Consider the following 23,505-nt stretch of genomic DNA (forward strand, 5'->3'; position numbering starts at 1 on the left):
TCACGGGAGTTAGTGGTAGATCTGGGACTACACTCCAGAATTCGATGACTTGTTTTTCTTCTTGACTTTAGTGCTACCCTTCTTTTATTGCATCCTACGTGACCCCAAGCCAAAGCTAGGAGGCACCGATCATGGAGGCTCTCAACCCTATGCTCAGCACGTCTACTTCTGTCCCGCCTCAGGCTGCTCTGAGACTCTAGGCTGCTAGGGTTATCAGGTGGTCTCTTGTCCAGTAGGTTAAAATTTGATTTATGTTGAGAAGATTAAGTGTTTCAATGCTGACGTTGTTTACTGTTTTCATGGCTAAATAAAATTAGCCTTGGAGAAATGTGTCGGGACTTAGAAAAATATGGTCAGTTATTTTGGTTATATTGAGAATGCATAGTTTTAATAATTTAAATTTACAATGAAGTATAGTAAACATTCAAAAAAGTGCTTTACATCTTAACTTCCAAAGGCAATATATATATGTATACGTATACATATATATATAGTATCCTACATATATATGCTTATCAATGTATATAAATATGGGGATGGAAGAAGGAAAGAGAGACAGAGACAGAGAGAGAAAGAATCTGAAATTCTAAGACAGGAGAAATCCTTTGTTTCTTGTTCCCTACTAGCTCATCTATTTAGAGTTCTAATTAGGGGTAATATAAAAAAATATTTAACAACCAATGTGCAGAGCAAAGAACCATCAGACACACACTGGCTGTAAACTGTTCACCATTTGTCTTGGTTCTAATAAGCAAAATAAGGAACTGCCAAACCAATCCCCAGCCAGCCTCAAGGAAAATACAGACAAAAAGCAAAGGCTGTAGAGTAATTTTTCATGCTCAGTTACGTACCTGTGTATGTAAAGTACATAAACAACCTCACAGACATGATCTCATTTTCCCAAGACTGTCCTAATCTCTGCTAATTTTTTCCATCTTTAGCTATTTTAGAGCAAGTCAGGGGGAATGACTAAAGACACAAAAAATAGCCGTCATGATTATCACCTAAATCTATGATTTCTCTGTGGCTATGCCCCCTGGGTGGTCCACTACCTTTGTTTATGGACATATAAGTACAATTCTTTGAGATCTGTGTAGGAAGCACACAGTGGAGCAAGTGCATCATTGTTAATACAGCAACTGCGCTAATATTGATCCTTGCACTACTTTCATATCTGTGGTAAAAATAACTGATTTGTCGTTCTCAATTAAATCTTTTTCTTTCACGGTACCCAAGCAACAGGTGCACTGTCCTACATAATAAGTTACATTATCATTTCAAAGCAGATGTGAAAATACCTAGATTCCCTGGCAGTCCAATGGTTAAGACTCTGTGCTTCCACTGCAGGAGTGCAGGTTCGATCCCTGGTCAGGGAACTAAGATTCCCACATGCTGTGGGTATGGGGGAAAAAAACTGCATAAGTAAATATTAACTCTGATATAAAATTCTCTCACATTTGTCCAACTCTCAGTTTTATAGTACTTCCTTGTGGTGAACACTACAAATAACATTTTTTATTACTTAGGAGAATCCCCAAAATACAATTTTCAAAATCTTAATGTAGATAGGTGAATCTAGAGGTCAAAAAATCTTTTCTGAATCCCAATTAAGTAGGTAACTGGGGACGAAGAATTTGACCCCACTGCTCTCCTGACTTACTTCTCTGGTCTTCAGTTCCTTTCTTTCTTGAAGAATAAAGCTATAAAATTGGGTGATCTCTAAGGGCCTTCTAGGTCCAATAAAATGTGGATATCCCTTTCACCAAACAGTTTTCTAAAACGTAAAAGAAAAATTTCTAATCATTGTAGAAAATGAGAAAAAATAGAGAAGCAGATAGAAAATAAATTAATAACTGAACATTTTACCACTAAAAGTTAACTGCTTTAAAGTTTAACACTGTTAGCATTTTGAAGAGCAGAATTCCAGCTTTCTCTGTCATTATCCACATACATTTTGCAAAACAGGGAAGTACTATCCATTCATTCTGTATCTGGTTTGTTTTTTCTGTTTGTTTTTAGAGAGTTTGTACACACTGCTATATTTAAAATGGATAACCAACAAGGACCTACTGTACAGCACAGGGAACTCTGCTCAATATTCTGTAACAACCTAATTGGGAAAAGAATTTGAAAAAGAATAGATACATGTATATGTATAACTGAATCACTTTCTTGTACATCTGAAACTAAGAACATTGTTAATCAACTGTACTCCAATATAAAATAAAAAATTAAAAAAATATAATTTGTGGAGCATATCTTAGGCAGGGAAGCTATTGATGCTGCACTACTGTTTTGTCCCTGTTCAAAGCAGTTTACCTATAATTTCACACATGGAGTAAGCCTCTGAGGTAGGTACTGCTATCCTCATTTGATCAATGAGAACACTGCGAGGTGAGGTTAAACTGATGTCTGAGGTCACATGACTAATGAGCGGTGGGACTGGATTCCACCCAGGGAACCCGGCTTACCTCGCACCACCATGCCCTACCTTTCAGTCATGATCTGAGATGTAGGAAGGGGTGAGCCGTGTGTAGAGCTGGAGAAAAGGGAACAGCAAGTATGAAGGTCTCGCAGAACCACAGCGTGTTGGGCGAAAGCACTAAAGAGGGTCAGTGGGATCCACATGGGACACATCAGCCTCGGCTCCTGACAGGAACGTGGGCCGATGGGGGTTGTCCACTGTTCACTTTTTATGACTCACTGTAACCTTCAGGGCTGGAAACAATCACAGTCTAGAACTGCTTAGCTGAAGCGCCAAAGAAATAACCTGAGTATTCAGGGTATCTAGTTCTTTAAGCTACATCTGCACTTAGCAAGATGATCACCATGCTGATTAGATCAGTGCAGGCAACAAGCTCCTTGGCCTTGCTTATCAGCATTTTGGAGGCAGAAGGAGGATATGAAATTTTGAGTGAGCTTCAATTATCAAGATGCTTGTGCAAATGCTATACTCACCTTGCACTTATCAGTCTAATATACAGTCACTAAATTCCAGATCATGCAGAAAGATAATTTCATTGATTTTACTCTCACAGCATACTCTTTAACAAGAATGTCACTTTCATTCTGCAATCTCTTCTTGATTTATATTTCCCCTTTTCGCTTACCTCCAGACAAGAGCTAATTAAATCATGTATTTTGTGCTTAGTAATACAGTCCAAGCATCCATTTTATGTACTCCAGCCTAAATGGGAAAGACATATGATGAATTTTCACCATGCAACTCTCATGGAAATTAGAAATGAATGGGCATTAATTGCTGAAGAATGAGATCCTTAGTCTGCTAATTTTGTGAAAAAATATTCTAATAAAAACCATGTGTCATCTCTACGAAGACATACTAGGCAAGTTGAGATAAATCTAAAAGCCAGGCAGAAGGCAGAGTTGTGGCCAGCTTGAGGACTTCCTGTGTTTCTGAACTTTTGTTCCTTTCTTCTGAAGCAGCCGCTCTGGGTGATGTTTCTCCTGGGCTGTGTCTTAGTGCATCAAAGTCAATATTTGATTATATTTTCTCCATGATACAACAAAGCGAATAAAACCACTGAACAGACATTTTGGCATAAGCGTATTGTGGGCAGAAGCCAGAGGGGCTGTATTTTTCAATCATTCTGTACAAAATGCCCCTGGAACACATATCTTGAAACAGATTTTTTTATCCTTAGGTCTAGAGAGAGAGCACTGATAGCTTTTGACAGAATTGATCCCTTGCCTACCTTTCTCGTTAAACTGATGAGATTTTTCAGTTTTATTTAATGTAACTCAGCCTAACGCAATGTATTCATTTAACATTTGCCATGTGGCAAGCGCTGCACTGGGCCCTCACACCACACTGGATGAAAACTGTGGTCTGTGCTTGATCGCATGTCAGTGTCAGCGGTGTGGGGGTGGGGGGGAGGCAGGCGGACAAGTAAATATACCAGATGAATACTATGATAGTGAGATGGACCAAGAAGCACCAAACAATTCTTTCTGCTGCCAAGGGAGAAGTCATGCTTTTGGCTTCGTACATAATGACTAAAGTAATATTCTGAACTTCTCTCTTGTAAACCTGCTCAGTAAAACCATTTCAGCAAATGGCATTTCCCTCCACCCAGCTGCTGTGCCAGAGACCTATGTGTCACCCTCGATTTTCTCTTCCACCACCTCCCACATCCAATGCATCAGCAAGTCCTGGCAGCTCTACCTGCAAACTATATCCTGAATCCATCCCCTTTCCTCGTCTGCACTGCCACCCGCCTGTTCAGACTGCCATTGCTCACTGACTGAATTACTGCAACGGTCTTTAACTGGACTTCCAGTTTTGACCCTCGGTTTTCTAAAAGTCCACTTTCCACCCAGTAGCTAAGCAATCTTTTAAAAAAGCATACATAACTCTCTTACATAAAATCCTCGAATGGCTTTTCACTGCACTTGAAATAAAATCCAGTCTCCAATCTCAGCTCAAATCACCCTCTACCCTGGTCACTATGCTCCATAAGGCTCACATTCTCTTTGCGCTCTGAACATGCCAAGTATTTTTTTTTAAGGCCTCAGGACCTTTGCATGTGATGTTAACTCTGCCTGGAATGCTCCTCCCTTTGATCTTCACAGGACAGATTTCTCATCATTCAAGTGTCAGCTCATGTCACCCCGTCAGAAAGGTTTTGCCTGACAACCCTTTCTAAAGCATACATTCCATCCCCACAGAGCCTCTGTTTCATCATGCTCATTTATTACTACCTAAAATAACTGCATTTGGGGTTTTGTTTGTTTGTTTGTACCTGTATCCTTTGCAGACTGTAAATGCCATGAGAAGGGGTCTTATGGTTTTTGTTCACTGGTGCTCAGAGTAGTGACTGCCACATAGCAAGTGCCAAGTAAATATATGTTAAATGCATGAATCAGTAAATGAACGATTTTAATCTACACTGTTTGCTCAAAAGTTCCAGCTTGGTCTATGCTGTAAGGATGCTCAGACGTTCTCTGCAGAGGTGGTCTGAGAAGGCATCTGATACAGCATAGTTGGGGAGAGGAGGTCAGACACAGATGACTTCCTGGAGGAAGTGATATATCTGAAGAAACTGGAAGGATCAGTATAAGTTAGTCAAGGGACCAAGGGAAGGAAGAGCATTTCAAGAAGAGGGACCAGAATCCGTATAAAGACTCACTGTGGATGTACAAAGACTCATGGTGGGGAAAAGGCATGGCGCTATTAGAATTGGGCATACAAACTGGTAAGACTGTCTTCAAAAAGCACATGATGAATTACCATACACTGTCATGTCATCCATCTAAGTAACGTCAAATTCATATATTTTCTTGAAATATTCTCACAAAAGTGTGAGAAATTAAAATTTCTATCTCAAATAAGACTTGACATTCTTGCATTTCACTGTGGTTGGAACCATGTCTTCAGTGTCATAAATCTAGAAGTTATTTGGATAATTTAAAACTTTCTGGACACAATACTAAATTACATAGAATTGATTGATGAGCTAATTGTTCAACCTTCTGCTTCATTTTGCCTGTGTACACAATTTAAGTGGAAAGAAACAGGAAATAGATTCCTTTGTTATTTATATTCATCTAAATCCACATTCCATTCCTGTTGAGATGGGCCATTAGATTTCTAATTAGTCTTCCAACATGGATTCATGGGTTCATTTCTTACACAAGTGTAGAAAATATAGGTACCGGAGGTAGAAAGCATTAAACTTTTCTTATATTTAATTGAGACAGTCAAGGTTTGTGTGCCAATAACACTACAACCTCCCAAACTCAACCTACGATCATAAAAAGCAGAATTACGAAAATCCCTTAGAAAACTCACCATCATTTCTCAATATTAGCGGTGTGGGTGGCCCCAGGACCTTTTGGTTTGTCACCGTATTTGTTACCACACAGGTATAATTTCCAACATCTGATTTTTCTACTTTGGCAATATACAGATTCCCAGTCTCTTGAGAAACGAAGCGGCGATTATCCTGATAGGAAGGGTACTCATTGAAAATCCAGGCATAGCTCAGCTCTGAAAGCAAAAAGAATCTTCATTACAAATATGTCTTTTGTGAGAACTTTACTCATGAAAGAATTGGTCAGGTTAAAAAATCATACTGTTGCCCAACGATTCTTTTTCAGCCTGCTAAATATCAATAGGAAGTAATTACAGTCCACGAAAGCATTTTACCAGTCTTCCTACCATCAGTCAATAAGATTTTACTTCTATAGAACTAGAAGGTACACTGATCACTGATTAAAAGAAGTCCGATTTCTTTAAATCAAGGGAATAGGCATTTATAGTTTGCTAAGCAGGTACCAACCACATGTAATACCTATAGAACTAATGCTCAAATTACAGACCCAGAGAGTCTACAATCTTGATATATACCCTGGCAACTATTTAGATCACTTCTTTCATTTTATAGATAATACTCATAATAGGACATCATGGTGACACATACTTGCATAGTACTTTGTGGTTTCCAGTACATTTTATTAGTTTTCCATTAACTGAGAAACTTTGGTACAGAGGAACGAAGTAACGAATCTAAACGCAGTCCTAGTTAGAGACAGAATCATTCCTGAGTCTCAATCCAGTCTTTTCCCAGTGCTTCTTACTAATGATGCAAATTCTTACTCCTTTCTCACTTGCGAGGTTGAACTCTTTTTTTCCCATTGTTTTAATGAGATGGGGATTTAATATTGCAGCAAACACTCACTGAACAGACAGTGACTGGTTGCCTGATTCCATAAATGCAAATTTTTATTTTTGAAAAAATTAGCTGAAAAAATTACTATATATGTAAGCGAGTGACTACACGTAAAGTAGCCATCAAAAAGCAACCTTTTCGCAAACACTTATGCATCCCAGAATCCCAGTGCGATGAGTGTAACAGGCAGTCATACCTGAAAATGTTCCCTTGAAAGTTCTAATTTTTCTGGAGAATCAGGTGAATGTTCTGTGATTGAGAACGTTAGCCCATGCTTTCAATTTCAGAAAAGAAACCTAAAGGACAGCGAGTTTAAATGATTTGCTGCAGTGAACTATTGTGCTCTGAGGAAATCAACCTTCTTTAGCTCCAGGCATTCCATGATTCTTCTCTTTAAAGTGTGATCTCCAGATTTGTTCAAAGCTGGAGAAGTGATATAGTACCCACTGGCACTGATTAGCCAACCTGCCCTGTTTTATTTTAGGTGGGAAGGGGAAGCAACTAGATGCAGAGGGAATCTCGGGTTTCAGAACACCTTGACTGTGTTTTTCTATGCTGCTCGTTAATAGGTTCCTGAGCTAAATTCTAAATGCATAGAGTGTCCTTGGAAAATGGCAGAAAGGTCACTTCAGCTCTGTAGAATGAATACTAATTATTGGAAAAGGCACTTTGTTGTTTAATACTTCAGTGAGTCCCCAATTGTAATTGACCTCAATAACTGAATGTGCAACAGGAAACATATTCTGTCTTAATAATCCACTGTTTACATACTAAGGAGGGGTCATGGAGATTGCTTTCCCTTTATCACTGGATTATAACATTTCCGCATGCATTATTTTAGAGAGATATAATTATGTTTATATGAGAATAGCTAATCATTTTATTTACACATGTGCATGTAATTATAAGTAACCCCATGCTGATGTCAAGAGGCTACTCAGTGTAAATAAGCAAGTGCTTCCCAGAAAGCTAGCTACTTCCTCAAGAAACTAAAATCTGGGGGAGGAAAGGCCCCGCTAATAGGTCATGAAGAAGTACGTGATATGGCAATTTTCCCATAAAAACAGGAGATTTAACAAACAGCACAGAGCAAGGTGCTCCTCTCTCAGTTTGGTAAGTGAGTTTCAGGCAAACCAAGTAAAGTCTGAGCTTCTCAATTTTCTCGTATGAACAATGAAGGGAACACTGCCTAGCCCCTAGTTAACTAAAGAGAGGTTTAAGAATAAATTAACGTATCCAAAGTCACAAGGCAGATGTTAGAAAGTAATTTACCAGCAAAATATTAATCAACACACACCTCTCCAAGGAGAGTTATAATCAAATAAATAAATTGTGTATATATATATTTTTTTCTTGAAGACATTTTTCAAAACTGTTGCTAGTGGCTAATGCCACAAGGATTTCTGAATTTTGTAGAAGGACAGTTTAATAACTAGGGAGTTGTATGGACCACAGATAACACAAAGAAAGACATCTGCTTTGTTATTTTCCTAATTGGAATTAAAAAAAAAGACCAGAAGGCCAAAATTCAAACCTGTATTCCATAAAGAAAGCCATTTACATTTAAACACTCTCACTTCCAACTTCTTAATCCATCAAATGGGGATAATTAATAAATGTGATACAGGTATGCAGTGAGGATCAAGTTACATGAAAGCCCTTTGAGTCATAAGCACATCTGTATTATTAAAAGTTAATCATTTTTAAAGTAAATATAAGACCAAAAAGTCAATGAATTTGCTGTTTGATCTATTTAAATTATTTTGCTTACACTGCTTTTGTGACTGAGTGCTTTAGTAGGAGATGTAAACAACCATACACATATTCTGCAGGATTTCCTAAACTGTGGTCCTTGGAATATCAATTCCCTGTTAATAGAAGTTCTCTACACCCCCATCTACCCCAAATTTAAAAAGGTTCCATTACCAAACAACTTTAAGAAGTACTGAATTGAATAAAGTTTAACTGATTTTAAAATTCTTTCTTTCAGGACTTGCAAGAAATTTTTAACATGCCAGTGTTCCTCAGATTCCTCAGAGTTTTTAAGCCATGCAAACTTATTTGATGTAGAACTGCCTCCCAACCCCTTCACCCACACATTGTTTTTCTAAAACATCTATTAATATGTCACAAAACCTAGGTTGGGAAACCCTGAACTAATGCACTGATTTCAATTCAAGAAACAGTAAATGTAATATAAAGATTATTAACTGTATTACTTCAGTTCTGGGGAAAGCCATTAAGTTACAGTAAACAACAGAAAACAACAAAATGTTGAATTAAAGTTTTGATAAGTTTCCCAAATTGTAATAGTAATATAACACTGTAACCACTTTCAGTGCTGTAGATAAAGGAACAAACCACAGTTCCAAACAAGTCTCAAATGGACTGTGCTAAGGATGGTGACTAACATCGGTTCAACATGCAACCTTTGAGAACATTGCTGAGCCCTAAAGTGCAAAGGTCAGTCAAAGAATCTTGGCTGTCGTACAGGTGAGATCACGCTGAGCTAAGCGCTGAGCCCCTTGAAGGGGGATCTCTAAAAATGATATTAATTTATTTTTCTTCACAGAAAGTAGCACTACCTGGAATACTACATTTTTATTTGTCCTCAATGAGTAGTAAGACTAAAACTTACCCAGTAGATCACTTGTCTTATTTCTTCATTTTAAAGCTATGAAAGAGGAACAAAGCTGAAGGCATCACACTCACTAATTTCGAACTATACTACAAAGCTGCAGTAATTAAAAACAGTGTGGTGGGCTTTCCTGGAGGCACAGTGGTTAAGAAACCACCTGCCAATCCAGGGGACACGGGTTCGATCCCTGTTCCAGGAAGATCCCACATGCCATGGAGCAACTAAGCCCATGTGCCACAACTACTGAGCCCACGTGCCGCAGTGACTGAAGCCCATGAGCCTAGAGCCCATGCTCCACAATAAGGGAAGCCACCACCATGAGAAGCCCACACACCACAACAGATAGTAGCCCCCACTCTCCGCAACTAGAGAAGGCCCATGAGCAGCAATGAAGATCCAACACAGCCAATAAATTAAAACAAAAAACCCCCAAAAGAACCCAGTATGGTATTAGCATAAAAACAGACACATAGATCAATGAAGCAGAATAGAGAGTCCAGATATAAACCTACACTTATATGGTTAGTAAACTTACCACAAAGGAGCCAAGAATATATCACAGGAAAATGATAGTAATTCAGTAAATGACGTTGGGAAAACTGGACAGTCACATGCAAAAGAATGAAACCGGATGACTATTTTACACCATACACAAAAGGTAACTCAAAATGGATTAAAGATTTGAATGTAAGACCTGAGATCACAACGCTCCTAGAAGAAACAATAAGGAGTAAGCTCTTTGACATGGGTCTTGAAGATGATTTTTTTTGAATCTGACTGCAAAAGCAAAAGCTAAAATAAGCAAGTGGGACAGCACCAAACTAAAAAACTTCTGCACAGTGAATTAAACCATCAATAAAATGAAAAGGCAACCTACTGAATGGAAGAAAATATTTACAAATCATATGTCTGATAAAGGGTTAATATCCAAAATATGTAAAGAACTCCTCCAACTCACCAGGAAAAAAAAATCGGATTAAAAACGGGCAGAAGATCTGAACAAACATATTTCCAAAGAAGACATACAGAGGGCCAACAGGCACATGCAAAGATGTTCAACGCTGTTCATCATCAGGAAGATATAGATCAAAACCACAATAAGCTATTATCTCACGTCTGTTACAATGGCTATTATCAAAAAGACAGGACACAACAAGCATCAGTGAGGGTGTGAAGAAAAGGGAACTTTTGTGCACGGTGGGTGGGAATGTAAATTGGTGCAGCCACTAGGAAAAACAGTATGGAGGTTCTTCAAAAACTTAAAAAGGGAACTTCCATGATTCAGCAGTCCTACTTCTGGATATTTACCTGAAGAAAACTAAAACACTAACTTGAAAAGATATCTGCTATCCCATGTTTACTGCAGCATTGTTTACAATATCCAAGATACAGAAACAACCTAAATGTCCATCGGTGGATGAACGGATAAAAAAATCATGTATGAATATAAGTGTACACACACACACACACACACACACATACACACACAATGGAATATCATTCAGCCATAAAGAAAGAACTAAATCTTGGCATTTGGGACAACATGGATAGACCTTCAGGGTACTGTGCTAAATGAAATGTCATACAAAGAGAACAAATATCATATGATCTTACCTATATGGGGAATCTAAAAAACCAAACCAACAACCCAACAAACCAAGCCTACAGATATGAAGAACAGATTGGTAGCTGCCAGGGGTTGAGGGGTGATGGAGTAGGAGAAATGGGTGAAGGCCATTAAAAAGCTAAAAAACAAAACGAATTTATAAAAACCGCCTAGCAATTCCATTACCTCAAAAGAATGATAGCTATTGTTTGGAATACTTTTTCAGTTCTAGCCTATACTCATATAGGCTTCTCATAGCATAAATGTTATTTTTTTTTTTTTAAACCCAGGAATTCCCTGGTGGTCCAGAGGTTAGGACTCTGCGCTTTCACGGCGTGGGCCTGGGTTCAATCACTGTTCGGAGAAAATAAGATTCCGCAAACCGAGAAGTGTGGCCAAAAAAAAAAAAAAAAAAAAGGATTTTTAAAAAAACAAGCAACCCCCCCAAAAACAACAACCAAACAAAAAATATGACAATTCTGAGGCCTAGAGAGGTAAGAGTAGAAAGTGGCAAAGCAGACTACATCTTAGTCCTTCTAGCTACACTCCCATTCCAATGTTCCCTCCTGAAGCAGTAAGAGCTCTTGAAGTTTGAAAGTAAAGAGTTACTTAGTATTGTCATATTACTCACCAGACAATGCAGTTTTCCCCTAAGAACCAAAGTCTATTTTTATCAGAGCAAAACATTAATTCATCAGATTACATGAAACGCTATCCACATTCTGAAAAAGTAGAGCCAAGTAAATAAGACAAAATAAATTCTCATGTGCTGCAAAAATGTATCCTACTCAGTCTGATTTCCTTAGGGACTTCCATGCAATATTTATAGTTATTGAAACTTGACAGATTTCTTTTGATAAGTTTTCACACACTAATTGCTCTGGAAGTGACAGACAGTTCCTGTCCTATTGGCAATCTGTATCAACTGAGTACACAGATACTTGGAATGCAATATTTAATAGATTGTGAGGTTTCCAATGTTCAACTGAGAAATACTGAGATTGGTTAGAAAGTGAAAGCTATTAAGGCAGAAGGACCTAGTGATGGTTTTCTAACTTGCAGCATCTGAGTCTATAGGAAAGTAACTATGAACCGTCACTCTTAATTGGTTCCCTTTTCCATATCTTTGGGCCAACAGCAAAGGATGTTTGCTTACTATTTTTAAAAGAAACATCAATCAAGCAATTTTCAAAATCAGGTACTCATTGAGAAAATTTACCCTCTGATCAGAGTCCTCCAGATGAATGCTCTTAACTTGTTCTTGATGCTGCCTAGTTTCTTTCTACAGTTATATTGTGCATCATGACATTCTAAGTCATACCCCAAGGGGCAGCAAAGAAGTCTGTTTTCAAAGATATTTTCCTTAGTCCTCAAAGTTTTATATCTGAAAGGGACCTAAGTCCAGTCCCTGCAATTTTACAGAGCAGGAAGCTAAATCCTAGAGAAATTACCTGCCTGGGTCACAAGCACACATTTGATAGGTGGGCAGAAATGGGATGATGGAGCAGTTGCAATATTCAGATGGACTGGTTCTGTTAGAAAGCCCTGTGTTCCTCTCAGAATTGAATCTGGAGGTAGAAGAGATCAGTCTTCCTTATCTGTAAAGTGAAAGAGTAGAACTAGGTGACCTCTAAGTCTCTTCTGGCATTAAAATTCCATAATTCTACAAGCTTGCCATCAAATCCAACATCCTATTTTGACAAATGAAGAAAGTGGGATCCAAAGAGACCTAGTAACTTGGCAAGATTCACACAGGTAGTTTATTGGTAGGTCAAGAACTAGAACTTTCATAAACACACACACACACACACACACACACACACACACACGCGTACACACTTATATTTGAGTTAAGCTGTGCTGTGTAGAAAGATAACAGAATTGATAGTCAGAAGACCTGGATTCTAGTCCGTGCACTGCAGCCAGTTTGGGCTTTGATCAATTGTTTCAATAGCATGAGAGGCTCCTGATCTTTAGATAGTTTTATCCACACCTGTCCCACCGGTCCTAGTTTTTGCACAGTCTTGTGAGGTTGAATTTTCAGCAGAGATATGATTCTAAGCAAGTAGATGTAAAAAAGTGTATTTTAAATGATTCTACAAATGAAATAGGTTTTGAGAATGCAGGCATTGGCTTACTCATTGGCCAAATATTTACCCAGCATTAACCATTTACAAAAGCACAGAGCTCAGTGCCGAAATGGAGAGCAGCTAGAAAGACAGGGATTGCAAACAGTGGGTAGTCTGCATGGGCAAAGGGACAGAGAGTACAATCCAGTGGAAAGATGCCTCAATGTGGTGTCAATATACGTAGACTGAGACTTGGCTTCAGTACTTAGCAGCTAGAAAGTACTTTCTACTACTCAGTTTTCTCATCTGAAAAACAGGGATACTAAAAGAACACCTGCCCAGCTAGGTGGACGTCAAGTATGTTCATTTAAGTCAGTTTTTTAAAGATTATGCTGGGTTTTTTTCCTTAAAAACAGATTGATAAGTCATTTGCCTTCCTCCGACCTGAGGATACATTACACATTGTGAGTAATCACATTAATTCCAAAAAAAGAACTGAATGAGGAACCTTAAACACAAAGTATCAGTAGTGATTATGCTCCATAATCAGGTAGCAGGAGAGTCAAGGAGAAGAGTGTGTTTTTGTATATCAAAGAGATATATCCCAAGAGGGGGTGACTGATAGACTTCAGACTTCTGAAAGCTGAAGCCTCTGGATGACACTTCTGATACTAAGACACTAAATGATCAATAGAAGCATATTTGAAGAGCACTTTGGGAAATGGGACTGGAGGGGAAATGTCTGAGAGGAGCTGAAACTGAAGGGCTGGAATAGGACAGATATTGTACCTCAAATAATCAGAAGATGGACTTAAGGGCATTTAACACCTATAATAATGGCCACAGCCCTTGACAGCTTAGGTTACTGGAATCGTGGCTGTGGCTGAAAGGACCCCCGTTACAGATGCTCTGTGGCCCAGAGAACTGGGTTTAGACAGGTGCCCATCATCAAGCAGGACAGGGTTCAGACACTGTTTTCCATTATTCATCAGTGCTGAGTAGAGTAGGGATGGCATGTATCTATCACTTGGACCAGCAGTTGCCACGCCTTCTCCCATGGCAGATACTGAGAATTGACTATACCACATGCAGATACACAACCCTCAACACAGCGCTTCAGGCCGTTACCTCTGATCAATTCGTGTTGGCACATGAAGTCAAACCTTTTTAACATCTTTGCAAAAGTGATTTAGGGGAAATGAAATGGTGCCCATGTGAGGCAAGGATTAGATAAGACCCAGTGCTAAAACTCATCCAAACTCGTGGCAAGCATTTCTAAAATTAAGCCTCCTGACTAAGCCTCCTGACCACTCACTGCATTCAGTGATTTTTTTTAGTACATGCTCTTTACTCACTCAGATGTGGCAGTGGAGGTGTGGGAAGGAAGATGGAAAAAGAGTATTTTCTATGTATACAGAATATTGCTCTTGTGTATGGTTTACAATTTCCCCCATTTTATGGGTAACTTCTTGTTTCTTTGTCTCTATTTTATTGGGAAATTGGACATTTTTCTGGAGTATAAATTTTCTTTAAACATTTGTAGGTGGAAGTTTGGGAATTTAACTTGAATGCAATTTAACATACTGTTTTGACAAAAAGCCAGAAACAAGTATATGATGGAATAGGTATAAAACTCATACACATTTAAGGGTAAATGGAAAGTCTTCAACAAAATCTTGCACTTTGCCTTGGACTGCTTTAGGGTATGCTCCCAGATTCCCAGGGGCAGATATTCACTCTCCTTTGCTCTCATAAATGGGTCCTTAAAAAAAGTTTGAGAAATACTGTCATAGGCCTGGAGTTAGCAAACTTCATACTCCAAGGGAAGAAGCCCTATAATTTTTAGAAAGAAAAGCATCCTTTTGGTTAGCATGTTCAGACTTTTGAGTAGAGGCAGGAAAGTGATGGTGAAACAGGAGGGAAGGGAGCAGGGCACAACCTTTGAAAGAATGACATCGCCCGAGGACACGACATAAAGTGATTAGAACCAAATGGGTCCAAGATGGCGGACAAGTCGACTTCCAGGCGCCATGACAGTTCTAAGGCTGACCATGTGGATCAAACAGTGGGCGGTGGCCCAATTCCTGGAAATCCTCACCCCTTCCTGAACTAGCTGGAATACCCCTCCCACTCATTCGCTTCTGAAATTACCCAACGCTCTATAAAAACTGACAACCCCATATACTGGGGCCTTTCTCACCTTCTGAGATGGCCCACACTCTGTCTGTGGAGTGTGTTTCTCTCTAAATAAATCCACTTCTTATCTGGGTTCAAGTCCCAATCTGAGGTGCATGGTTTCAGCACCACACGAAATGGATTTAGCTTGCGGAAGTGTGTGTGTCTTTTATGGCTTACACCGCTTTAAAAACACTGAAAATCAAATAGACATCTAGGTATTGGGATTTTCTTGAAACCTGAACGCAGTTCTCAAATATCAGTCCTTGAGAAGAATCTGGGGTGGGAGGTGGGGTGGCCACACAGTGTCCACTGCTCTAGTGGGTCCCCAGCTGGAGTGAGTTCCAGAATCATCAGAAGGGCTTGTTAACACACAGAACGCTGGGTCCCACCCACAGAGTTTTTGATTCAGGAAGGTGGGATGGGGACCGAGAATATGCATTTCTAATAAGCTCCCAGGTGATGCTGACACTGTTGGTCTGGAGACCACACCTGGAGAAACACTCCTTTACACAGTTTGAATACATTAAGCTCTCATTCCATCAGGGAAACGACTGGCAGAGCTAAGTATCAGCTTCCAACTGGGAAGCGGGCAAGCGGTCTCCAGTTTGCCACAGTCTCTACCAACCCCTAGTGTCCACCAGGCCCATATTACTCAGTAGGCAATTTAGCTTGTGAGCTCTGCTTTGGTATCTAGAAGGAAAGACATATCAAGGCATGGGAGTGACCCTTAGCTGCATGCTTTTGTTAGCATGAGAGTGGTACTGCAGACCATAAACACAAGCCAATCTGAGTATTTTGACGGGATAAAGGCTGAGGTGGTGCAGAAACCACGTAGAATCAGCATCAGAGCTTTCTGTGATTGTGACAGGCAATGGTCCAGCCTGCTCACTGTAGTCAAACTAGTAAGGCCACGACATAGCTTGAGTGGACTGTGATGGGCAGATGAAAATACTGTTCATTGGGGATCACAGGATATTTCTTTCGGTTATTTGTTAAATATTTAGCATTTACAGTAGTTGAAGTAGCACCATATTTTATAAAGAGCTCAAACAATGGCCAAAGTTCACTTGAGAACTATTAATCCCATGAAGCATAGATACCCTTCAGGAACCAAGTATAAAATGCGAAAACCACATAAAAGAGTGCAATGCCCAATTCTAGGAAGAATATCCCTTTCCCTGGGGTGGTGGGAGAAAAGAACACCAGATGACAAATCTCTTTCAGCTTAATATTTCTGCCCTCTTCATACAATGCCCTCTCCCAGCTCTGAAATATCTCTAGAAGGAGTACATTTCCTATTGCAGGGGGAAGGGCAAATGCCATCAGCATACAAGTCCTGTTTTTTGCTTCCATGGCTGTGTCACCATTGCCTCTCATTGGCTTAAGAACAACCATTTTGCCAACTTGAGACTGACCTCCACTCCACGTCAACCCACACACAACTACCATATTAACCCTTCTGCTTTAGATCGGGCCCCTCCTTTGCACACAAGTCCTCTGTGAGCTCGGATGCCTCTTGGGTTAAGTAAATGCATCAGGCTAGTATTCAAGTCCTTCCGAAACAGGACTCCATATTATCTAGTCTTAGCTTTCCACTCTTCTTTCCACGTAGATCTATATTTGGGAGAGGATTCCTCAAGCTAAACTCCGGAAAATTCCAGGGAGGCTGAGGTGCGGCAGCCATGATTGATTTAGTCATAGAATACATCCTGATTCCCTCAGGGATCACCTTTCAATACAAAGATAAGGCACCAAGGGATGGCTCTGCCCACCCTGTTTGGCTTTAAGTATAAAGCTCTATGTTAAATTTTGTGTGTGATTTGAACTTCTCAACAAAATTGTGTTTTAAGAAAGGTTCATAGGTCCATCTAAGGTAACATGGAAAAAGCATCACTGCTCCCCTGAGTCTCCCTGCCGAGGCCAGTGCAGTCCTCCCGGATTCCCTTTCCACTTCTGCTTAACTCAACCAACCACTGCCTTCTGAAAAAAAGCCATTTTCCCGCCTGGGAAATATAAGTGGTCTCTTTGCAACAACCAAGTAAGCATGTGTTTCTTTTCTGCCTCATAGCAACTACACATTCTTTCACATATTAAAATGTTGTTTTTCCCATATGCAATTGCTTGTCTCCTCTCCGACTACCGGATTTGAGTACTTCTTGTGCATGAGAATAGTAAGGCAGGAGAACACAGCCTTCACTTTGGTCCCTCATATTCTGGAAGCAACTCAGGTGAACATTCGTTGAATTGAACTGAAATTCCAAATGTCAGAAGTTTCCTGGAGCTACAATTTCATTACTGAACTTGAGGCCCAGAGCGCCAGTGAGAAAGAAGTTAACCGCAAATAAGAGTCTACAAGACTTTCATTAGACCACCGATGGCAAATAAACATCACTGAAATCAGAGGAGGGCAAAAAAATCTGTAACAGCAGAATCCGTATGTTTTCAGTCAGCATGCATAAGCCCTTTGCCTAAAAAACATTTCTTTTTTTTTTTTCTTTCCTTACTCTCTGATGTAGGTTTACTAAGTTTACAAAATGGCAGAAAGAAAAGATGACCGATTCACAGCCTTTCGAATACCCAAGAGTGAGAAGGACACCATAAAAGCAGAGAGGTAAGGATGCAGAGGTGAAGCTGGCCCACACGACTTAACAGGCTAAGTGACATATGTTGAAAAAACTGCTTGAGTTACCAGATGACGCCTGTGTGACCTGGCCAGATTTCAGATACTCAAAGTTGGCCGTAATCCCTGGACTAAGATATTTACATTCACAAGAAAGGTAAACCTGATCCAGTGAGTCAGATTTTTCCATCTACCTTTAAGTAAAGCTACATCTCATAAGTGCAGGCATAACTCAGAGATTATTGTGAGTTTGGTTCCTGACTGCTGCAATAGAGCAGCTTGTATGAATGTTTTGGTTTTCCAGTATATATAAAAGTTATGTTTAGACCATACTGTAGTCCATTAAATTCACAATAGCATTATATCTAAAAAAATGTACATACCTTAAAACTAAAAAATACTTTATTGCTAACAAATTCTTACCATCATCTGAGCCTTCAGCGAGTTGCAATCTTTTGGCAATAGCAACATCAAACATCACTGATCACAGATCACCATAACACATATAATAACAATGAAAAAGTTTGAAATATTGTGAGGATTACCAACATATGACACAGAGACAGAAAAGAGCAAATGCTGTTGGAAAAATTGCTCCAATAGAACTTGCTCGACGTAGGGTTGCCCCAAATCTTCAATTTGTCAAAAAATGAAATATCTGTGATGCCCAGCAAAATGATGTACAATAAAATGAAGTGAGCCTATACATTAGCAGAACCACAATGGGCTTAATTCTTTACATTTCCAAAACACTTTGGTATCCATTATCTCATTTCTTAGCTCTGATAATTTTTGGAAATAAGTAGCATAAAGATCGGTTCTGTTGGAGACAGAGGAAAAGTAAGACATAGGAAAAGTCAAGGGATCTATTCCAAGACCACAGAGAGAACCAGTGGAATTAGACATGGGATTAAAACAGGCATCTCTGAAGACCGTGGCAGAGATTTCGTTTCCTATGCCAGAAACCATCACAACTGCAACCTTCACGTTAACTGAGCCAGTACTGTGGGGGTCCAGGGGTTATCGGGACTGATGTCCCACACCCTTTGCTGACAGAGCTGCAGTAGGGATTGTGGCAAGGATCCTGACCATCTTGTCTGCTTTTGTACTCCACAGTACCGAATCCCATAGCTGGCAGTCGGGAGATGTTCAGAATTTCAGGGAACTAGCTGACCAGCTAAACCCTGAAATATCAGGATGTACACGTCAAGTGTATCACCAGCATTTGTAGACATGTGCTAAGAAAAGGCTGCACAAATCATCATTAATAGAATTTGTGCTTTCTGTCACAGCATAATCAAAATCTGTGTTATTACTTTAAGCTAAGCCATTTCTTGGCACAAAGAGAAAAAAGAAGTACTCAGTGTGGGAACTGAAATACATTCACAAGAATGATGAAAAATTCTGAGTAAATGGTAAAAAAAAAAAAGTCAATTAAACTATAATTATTTACATTTTAAAAGGATTCAAGCAGTAATATCGTTAACTGAACAAGCTTTCAAGCAATATCATCAACTCCCACACAAGTCAGCAATACATAGCCTTTTCACCAGGTTATTAAACAGTTCTACACCCTCTTCAATTAAAGATGTGGTCTAAAATTCAAACAGCTGACATTTAAATTCTGAGCATAAATTAACTTTAAATCCATCAAATTCACCAAAAAAAAATACTAGTCTTCATTGTATTCCATGATGCTTTTTCTTATCTCTTCCCTCTATCTTGACAATGCTGAAGTGAAACCCATAACAAAGGATTTGCCTTTGTGGTCTGTTAAAAATGAATTTGTCCTTCCCCAAAGAGAAGCATTTTCTGTTTTTATTTGGACCTTTAAAAACAAACAAGTTTTGTACTGACTGCAATGGTCAAGTTTTGCCTCAAAGGTGTGGCAGACAGGACTGGATGAAAGATTAATTATGCATGAGTTAGATTTCATTATCTTGCCATGAAAGGTACTTTTCTTTTTCTTAGCAATACTTCTTCACTTGATTCTCACAGTATATAATGACCATTCCTCAAAGGAAGGTTATAGGAATGGAGGTGTGTCATGACATAGACCAATCAGATTTCATCTCCCAAGGCACAGTGATTGGTCCAGTAAGGGTCATATGACACAAGCCAGCCAATCAGAATTTTATAAAATTCAAGCTGAGCACAAAGGGCTTTTATCTCAAGTTTCAAGGCTCAGAGGCTGTGAGCAGAGTGCCCCATGCTCGTGTCTAAGGTGCTACTGACAAGCCAGCGTGAAGGGATGAAAGGAAGGCTCACAGAGCTGACAGGCAGAGCAAGTGACGGCACGTGGTGTTTGAGTTCCTTGAGAAAAATCAACTCAGAGGAAACATTCTTGCCCTTCATGTAATCTGCTTTTTATTGAAAATCGATGTGGTTCATTTAAAAAAACAATTCCCCAGTGGATACTGAGTTTCTGTCCCCTGCAACCAAAAGTGTCTTGGCTAACGTTAACTCTTGTCATTTCTTTTCCTTCCTAGAGACTTACCATATTTCCTCTCCCCCATTTAGTAATGGCTTTTTCATACCATCCTTCATAAATCTCCTCAGAATGTCCTTTGAAAAATACTTGTTTACTACTCCACCATCCACCCACTACCACTTCAAACTGTTTTTTAAATTAGTGACTTAGGACCTGTGGATTCTTACCAATGACTCTTGTATCTCTTAACGCAAAAAAAGACCTGCAAGAAAAAAGGCAGCTTCAAGAAAATTTTTCAGGAGAAAAATAACATGTGATGATGACGGCCCTTTCTCTGATGTTTAAGCAAATCTGTGTTTGTTTTCTTAAAATAAATATTCTCACCTCAGGTGTTTTAGAATATTTCTTATAATTGGTCAAGTATCTACCCTCGTACTTGGAGTTAGACATACCTGGTCTTGAAACCCTGCTTTGCCACCCTATGAAACCATGTAAAGTTACTTATCTATGACTCAGTTTTCTCATCTGAAAAGTGGGGATACTAATACTTACACTTAATAAGTATTTGAAAGGATCAAGGGTAACGTGGTAAGCAAAGTGCTTAATTATAATTAGCACAATGTCCAGCACACAGAAGCACTCAATAAATGTCAGTTAATGTTTGCTGTTGTTACAGATAAGGCAAAGACGGTGAATAGAACTGTCTGATAAATTATACATGCATTCAAATTCACTCTAAAGATCCACTCTAAATCATCCACTTATATTAACAGATCAGATCGGGATTTATGGTTAATTAAGCTACACTGACATCTGATCTTAGTGTAGTTCTCTCTTTTTCTAAAATTATTTTCACTTACGTTGCTCATTTGATTCACCTCTAGGAGGTAACAGCTACTTTCCTGGGAAGGATTGTGAGGAATAGAGAGAAAAATGACTTATTAAAACGTAGCATTAAACAAAGCTAGCTCAGAAAATCAAACCTTCGAATCATTTGTACAGTGCTAGGATACTTATGCTAACCAGCGGGAATAGCAAAATCATAACTCAAAATTAACACGTCCTCTCATTTCTTAGAAACTGAGATCTGAGAGAAGCTGGGAGGCAATAAATAGTCTTTGGGAAACTTAGCAAGAAAGTTAAACTCAGCGCTCACGTATTGCAGGTTTTAGCTGCAAGTACTCTAGAGAAAAATCTGACCCATGCTTTCCTTTTCAGAAGTAGGGAGAGCCACCTAGAGAGACATTAGATACCTTTCCTGTTTTCTGCTTGTTTTGTTTGTAGTTAGCGATTAGGGCAGGACTTAGCATCCACGACACTAGTTTTTATACCTATTCTCTTCTCATACAGTGTAGCTGAAAAGCAGGAGAGGAGGAGGTGTCCTCCACCTAACTTTGTGATCTTGGCCAAATCACTTAATCTCTCTAAGCCTCAATTTTCTCACATGTAAAGAAGGGATAATAACCCTTACCTTAGAGGCTTCACGACCAAATAAGACCATCTATGTGAGAAGGCTTTGTAAACAAGAGAACACCAAGCTAAGGTGAGAAGTCATTATCACACAGGCATAGCGGATAGATCTCAACTTGACTACAGAGCCCTGCCTGATTGGTACTGGCGATCCAGACTGCTGTGTTAGGGGGATGCAATGGGACCCAGAGGAAAAAAGAGTCATGATAGATCCGGGGTGGAAACCGAGTGGGGCCCTCTGGGGCTGCTAGGCACTGAAGCCGAGGGGGGTCCGGGCACGGATGGCTCCTTTTGTCCACCATTTCTATAGGCAAGACTCCAGCCTCCACGACCTTCCCTGAGTTCCAAAGAGCGGATTTGAACAGGTGCTAATCAAGGCAGGAGCAGCAAAGAAACCACCTGAGGCGAGATTAAATGTACAATTCAATGGTTTTTAGTGTATTCACAGAGTCGTGAACCATCACCAAGATCAATTTTAGAACACTTTCATTACTCTCCCCAAAACCTCCACGCCCATCAGCCTTCACCCCCTTTCCCCTCCAGCCCTAAGCAACCAGTAATCTACTTTCCGTCTCTGCAAATTTGCCTCTTCTGAACGTTTCATATAAATGGAATCATATAATTGGTCCTTGATGACTGATGTGGTTTCATTTAACCTGATGTTTTCAAGGTTTATCTATGCTGTCACATATATCCGTGTGTTACTCCTTTTTATTGCTAAATATATTCTATTGTGTGAGGACACCATACTTTGTTCCATTCATCAGTTGATGGATTTGAGGGTAGGTTCCACTTTGGGGTTATTATGAATAAACTACAATGAATATTCCTGTTTAAAAAAAAAAAAAAAGGGGGGGGGGGGACCAGAGAAGCTCATGAAGATTAGGAGACTAGAAGACCAGCTGAGAGGAGATTAAGGGAGTGTGAGCCCTGCTCACATCCTAATCTTGTCAGATCCCACCTTTGAACCACCTTATAAAACCCTTCACCAAATCCTCTGGGGCTGAGACACAACGTTTTTCCAGGCAGAAGCCCAGTGTGTCTCCCTTTGCCTGGCAAAGCCATAAAGGTATCCTTTTCTACTTCACCCAAAAGTCTGTCTCCAGGATTCGGCACTGCTTTCAGTAACAGGGTGACTGCCACAGGTACAAGAGTGGGAACTGGGGACACGTGTAACAATATTTAGGGTGCTGCCCCTGCATAGAAGAGTAGTGGCTAGGATGGGGAGAGGAAAGCCTTTAATGAAGAGGTGTATTTTTGTAATTAATCAATTATTTCGGCCAATGCCGCACAGCTTGCAGGGTCTTAGTTCCCTAACCAGGGACTGACATTGGGCCCTCGGCAGTGAAAGTGCGGAGTCCCAACCACTGGACCACCAGCGAGTTCCCAAAGAGGCATATGTTCTAAGGCATAGTTTTCTTTACCTCTCTACTCTCATAAAATGTGAAATTCTGTACAATGGAAATGACCAAATTCAGTGTTGTCATGAAGATGCAATTAAATAATATATGCAAAAGAGCTCAAGAAACTGCACAGCAATATCCAGTAGAGATGGATTAATACTATTATAGCATAAAAAATTACACATGCAGCCATATCTTACCCATAGAAAATACCTCCTTTATGTGGATGAAAATAAAAGTTAATTACCCCTCCATAATAGTGGCAAAACAATACGAAACTGATGTTCTTAAGTGAATGTTAGTAAAAATACATTTTGCCCACTTTCAATTTCTAGCTTTTTGCCTGTCACTTTAAATTGGCTAAATGTTTGACAGATGTTCAATAATTGACACAGCTT

General features: G+C 39.5%; 1 protein-coding gene across 8 annotated transcripts in view; it reads right to left on the reverse strand.

The window, feature by feature from the left end:
• Window positions 1–23,505, reverse strand: part of CNTN4 (contactin 4) — a 780,243-nt gene that overhangs the window by 177,760 nt on the left and 578,978 nt on the right. For all 8 annotated transcript variants that reach the window (XM_057706190.1, XM_057706194.1, XM_057706187.1 and 5 more), the window contains one exon: window positions 5,813–6,010. In XM_057706190.1, the coding sequence (XP_057562173.1) occupies window positions 5,813–6,010 (198 nt within the window). The remainder of the gene's footprint in view (window positions 1–5,812; window positions 6,011–23,505) is intronic.

Source organism: Hippopotamus amphibius, chromosome 13, assembly GCF_030028045.1.
Source record: "Hippopotamus amphibius kiboko isolate mHipAmp2 chromosome 13, mHipAmp2.hap2, whole genome shotgun sequence".
Taxonomy (NCBI): Eukaryota; Metazoa; Chordata; class Mammalia; order Artiodactyla; family Hippopotamidae; genus Hippopotamus; species Hippopotamus amphibius.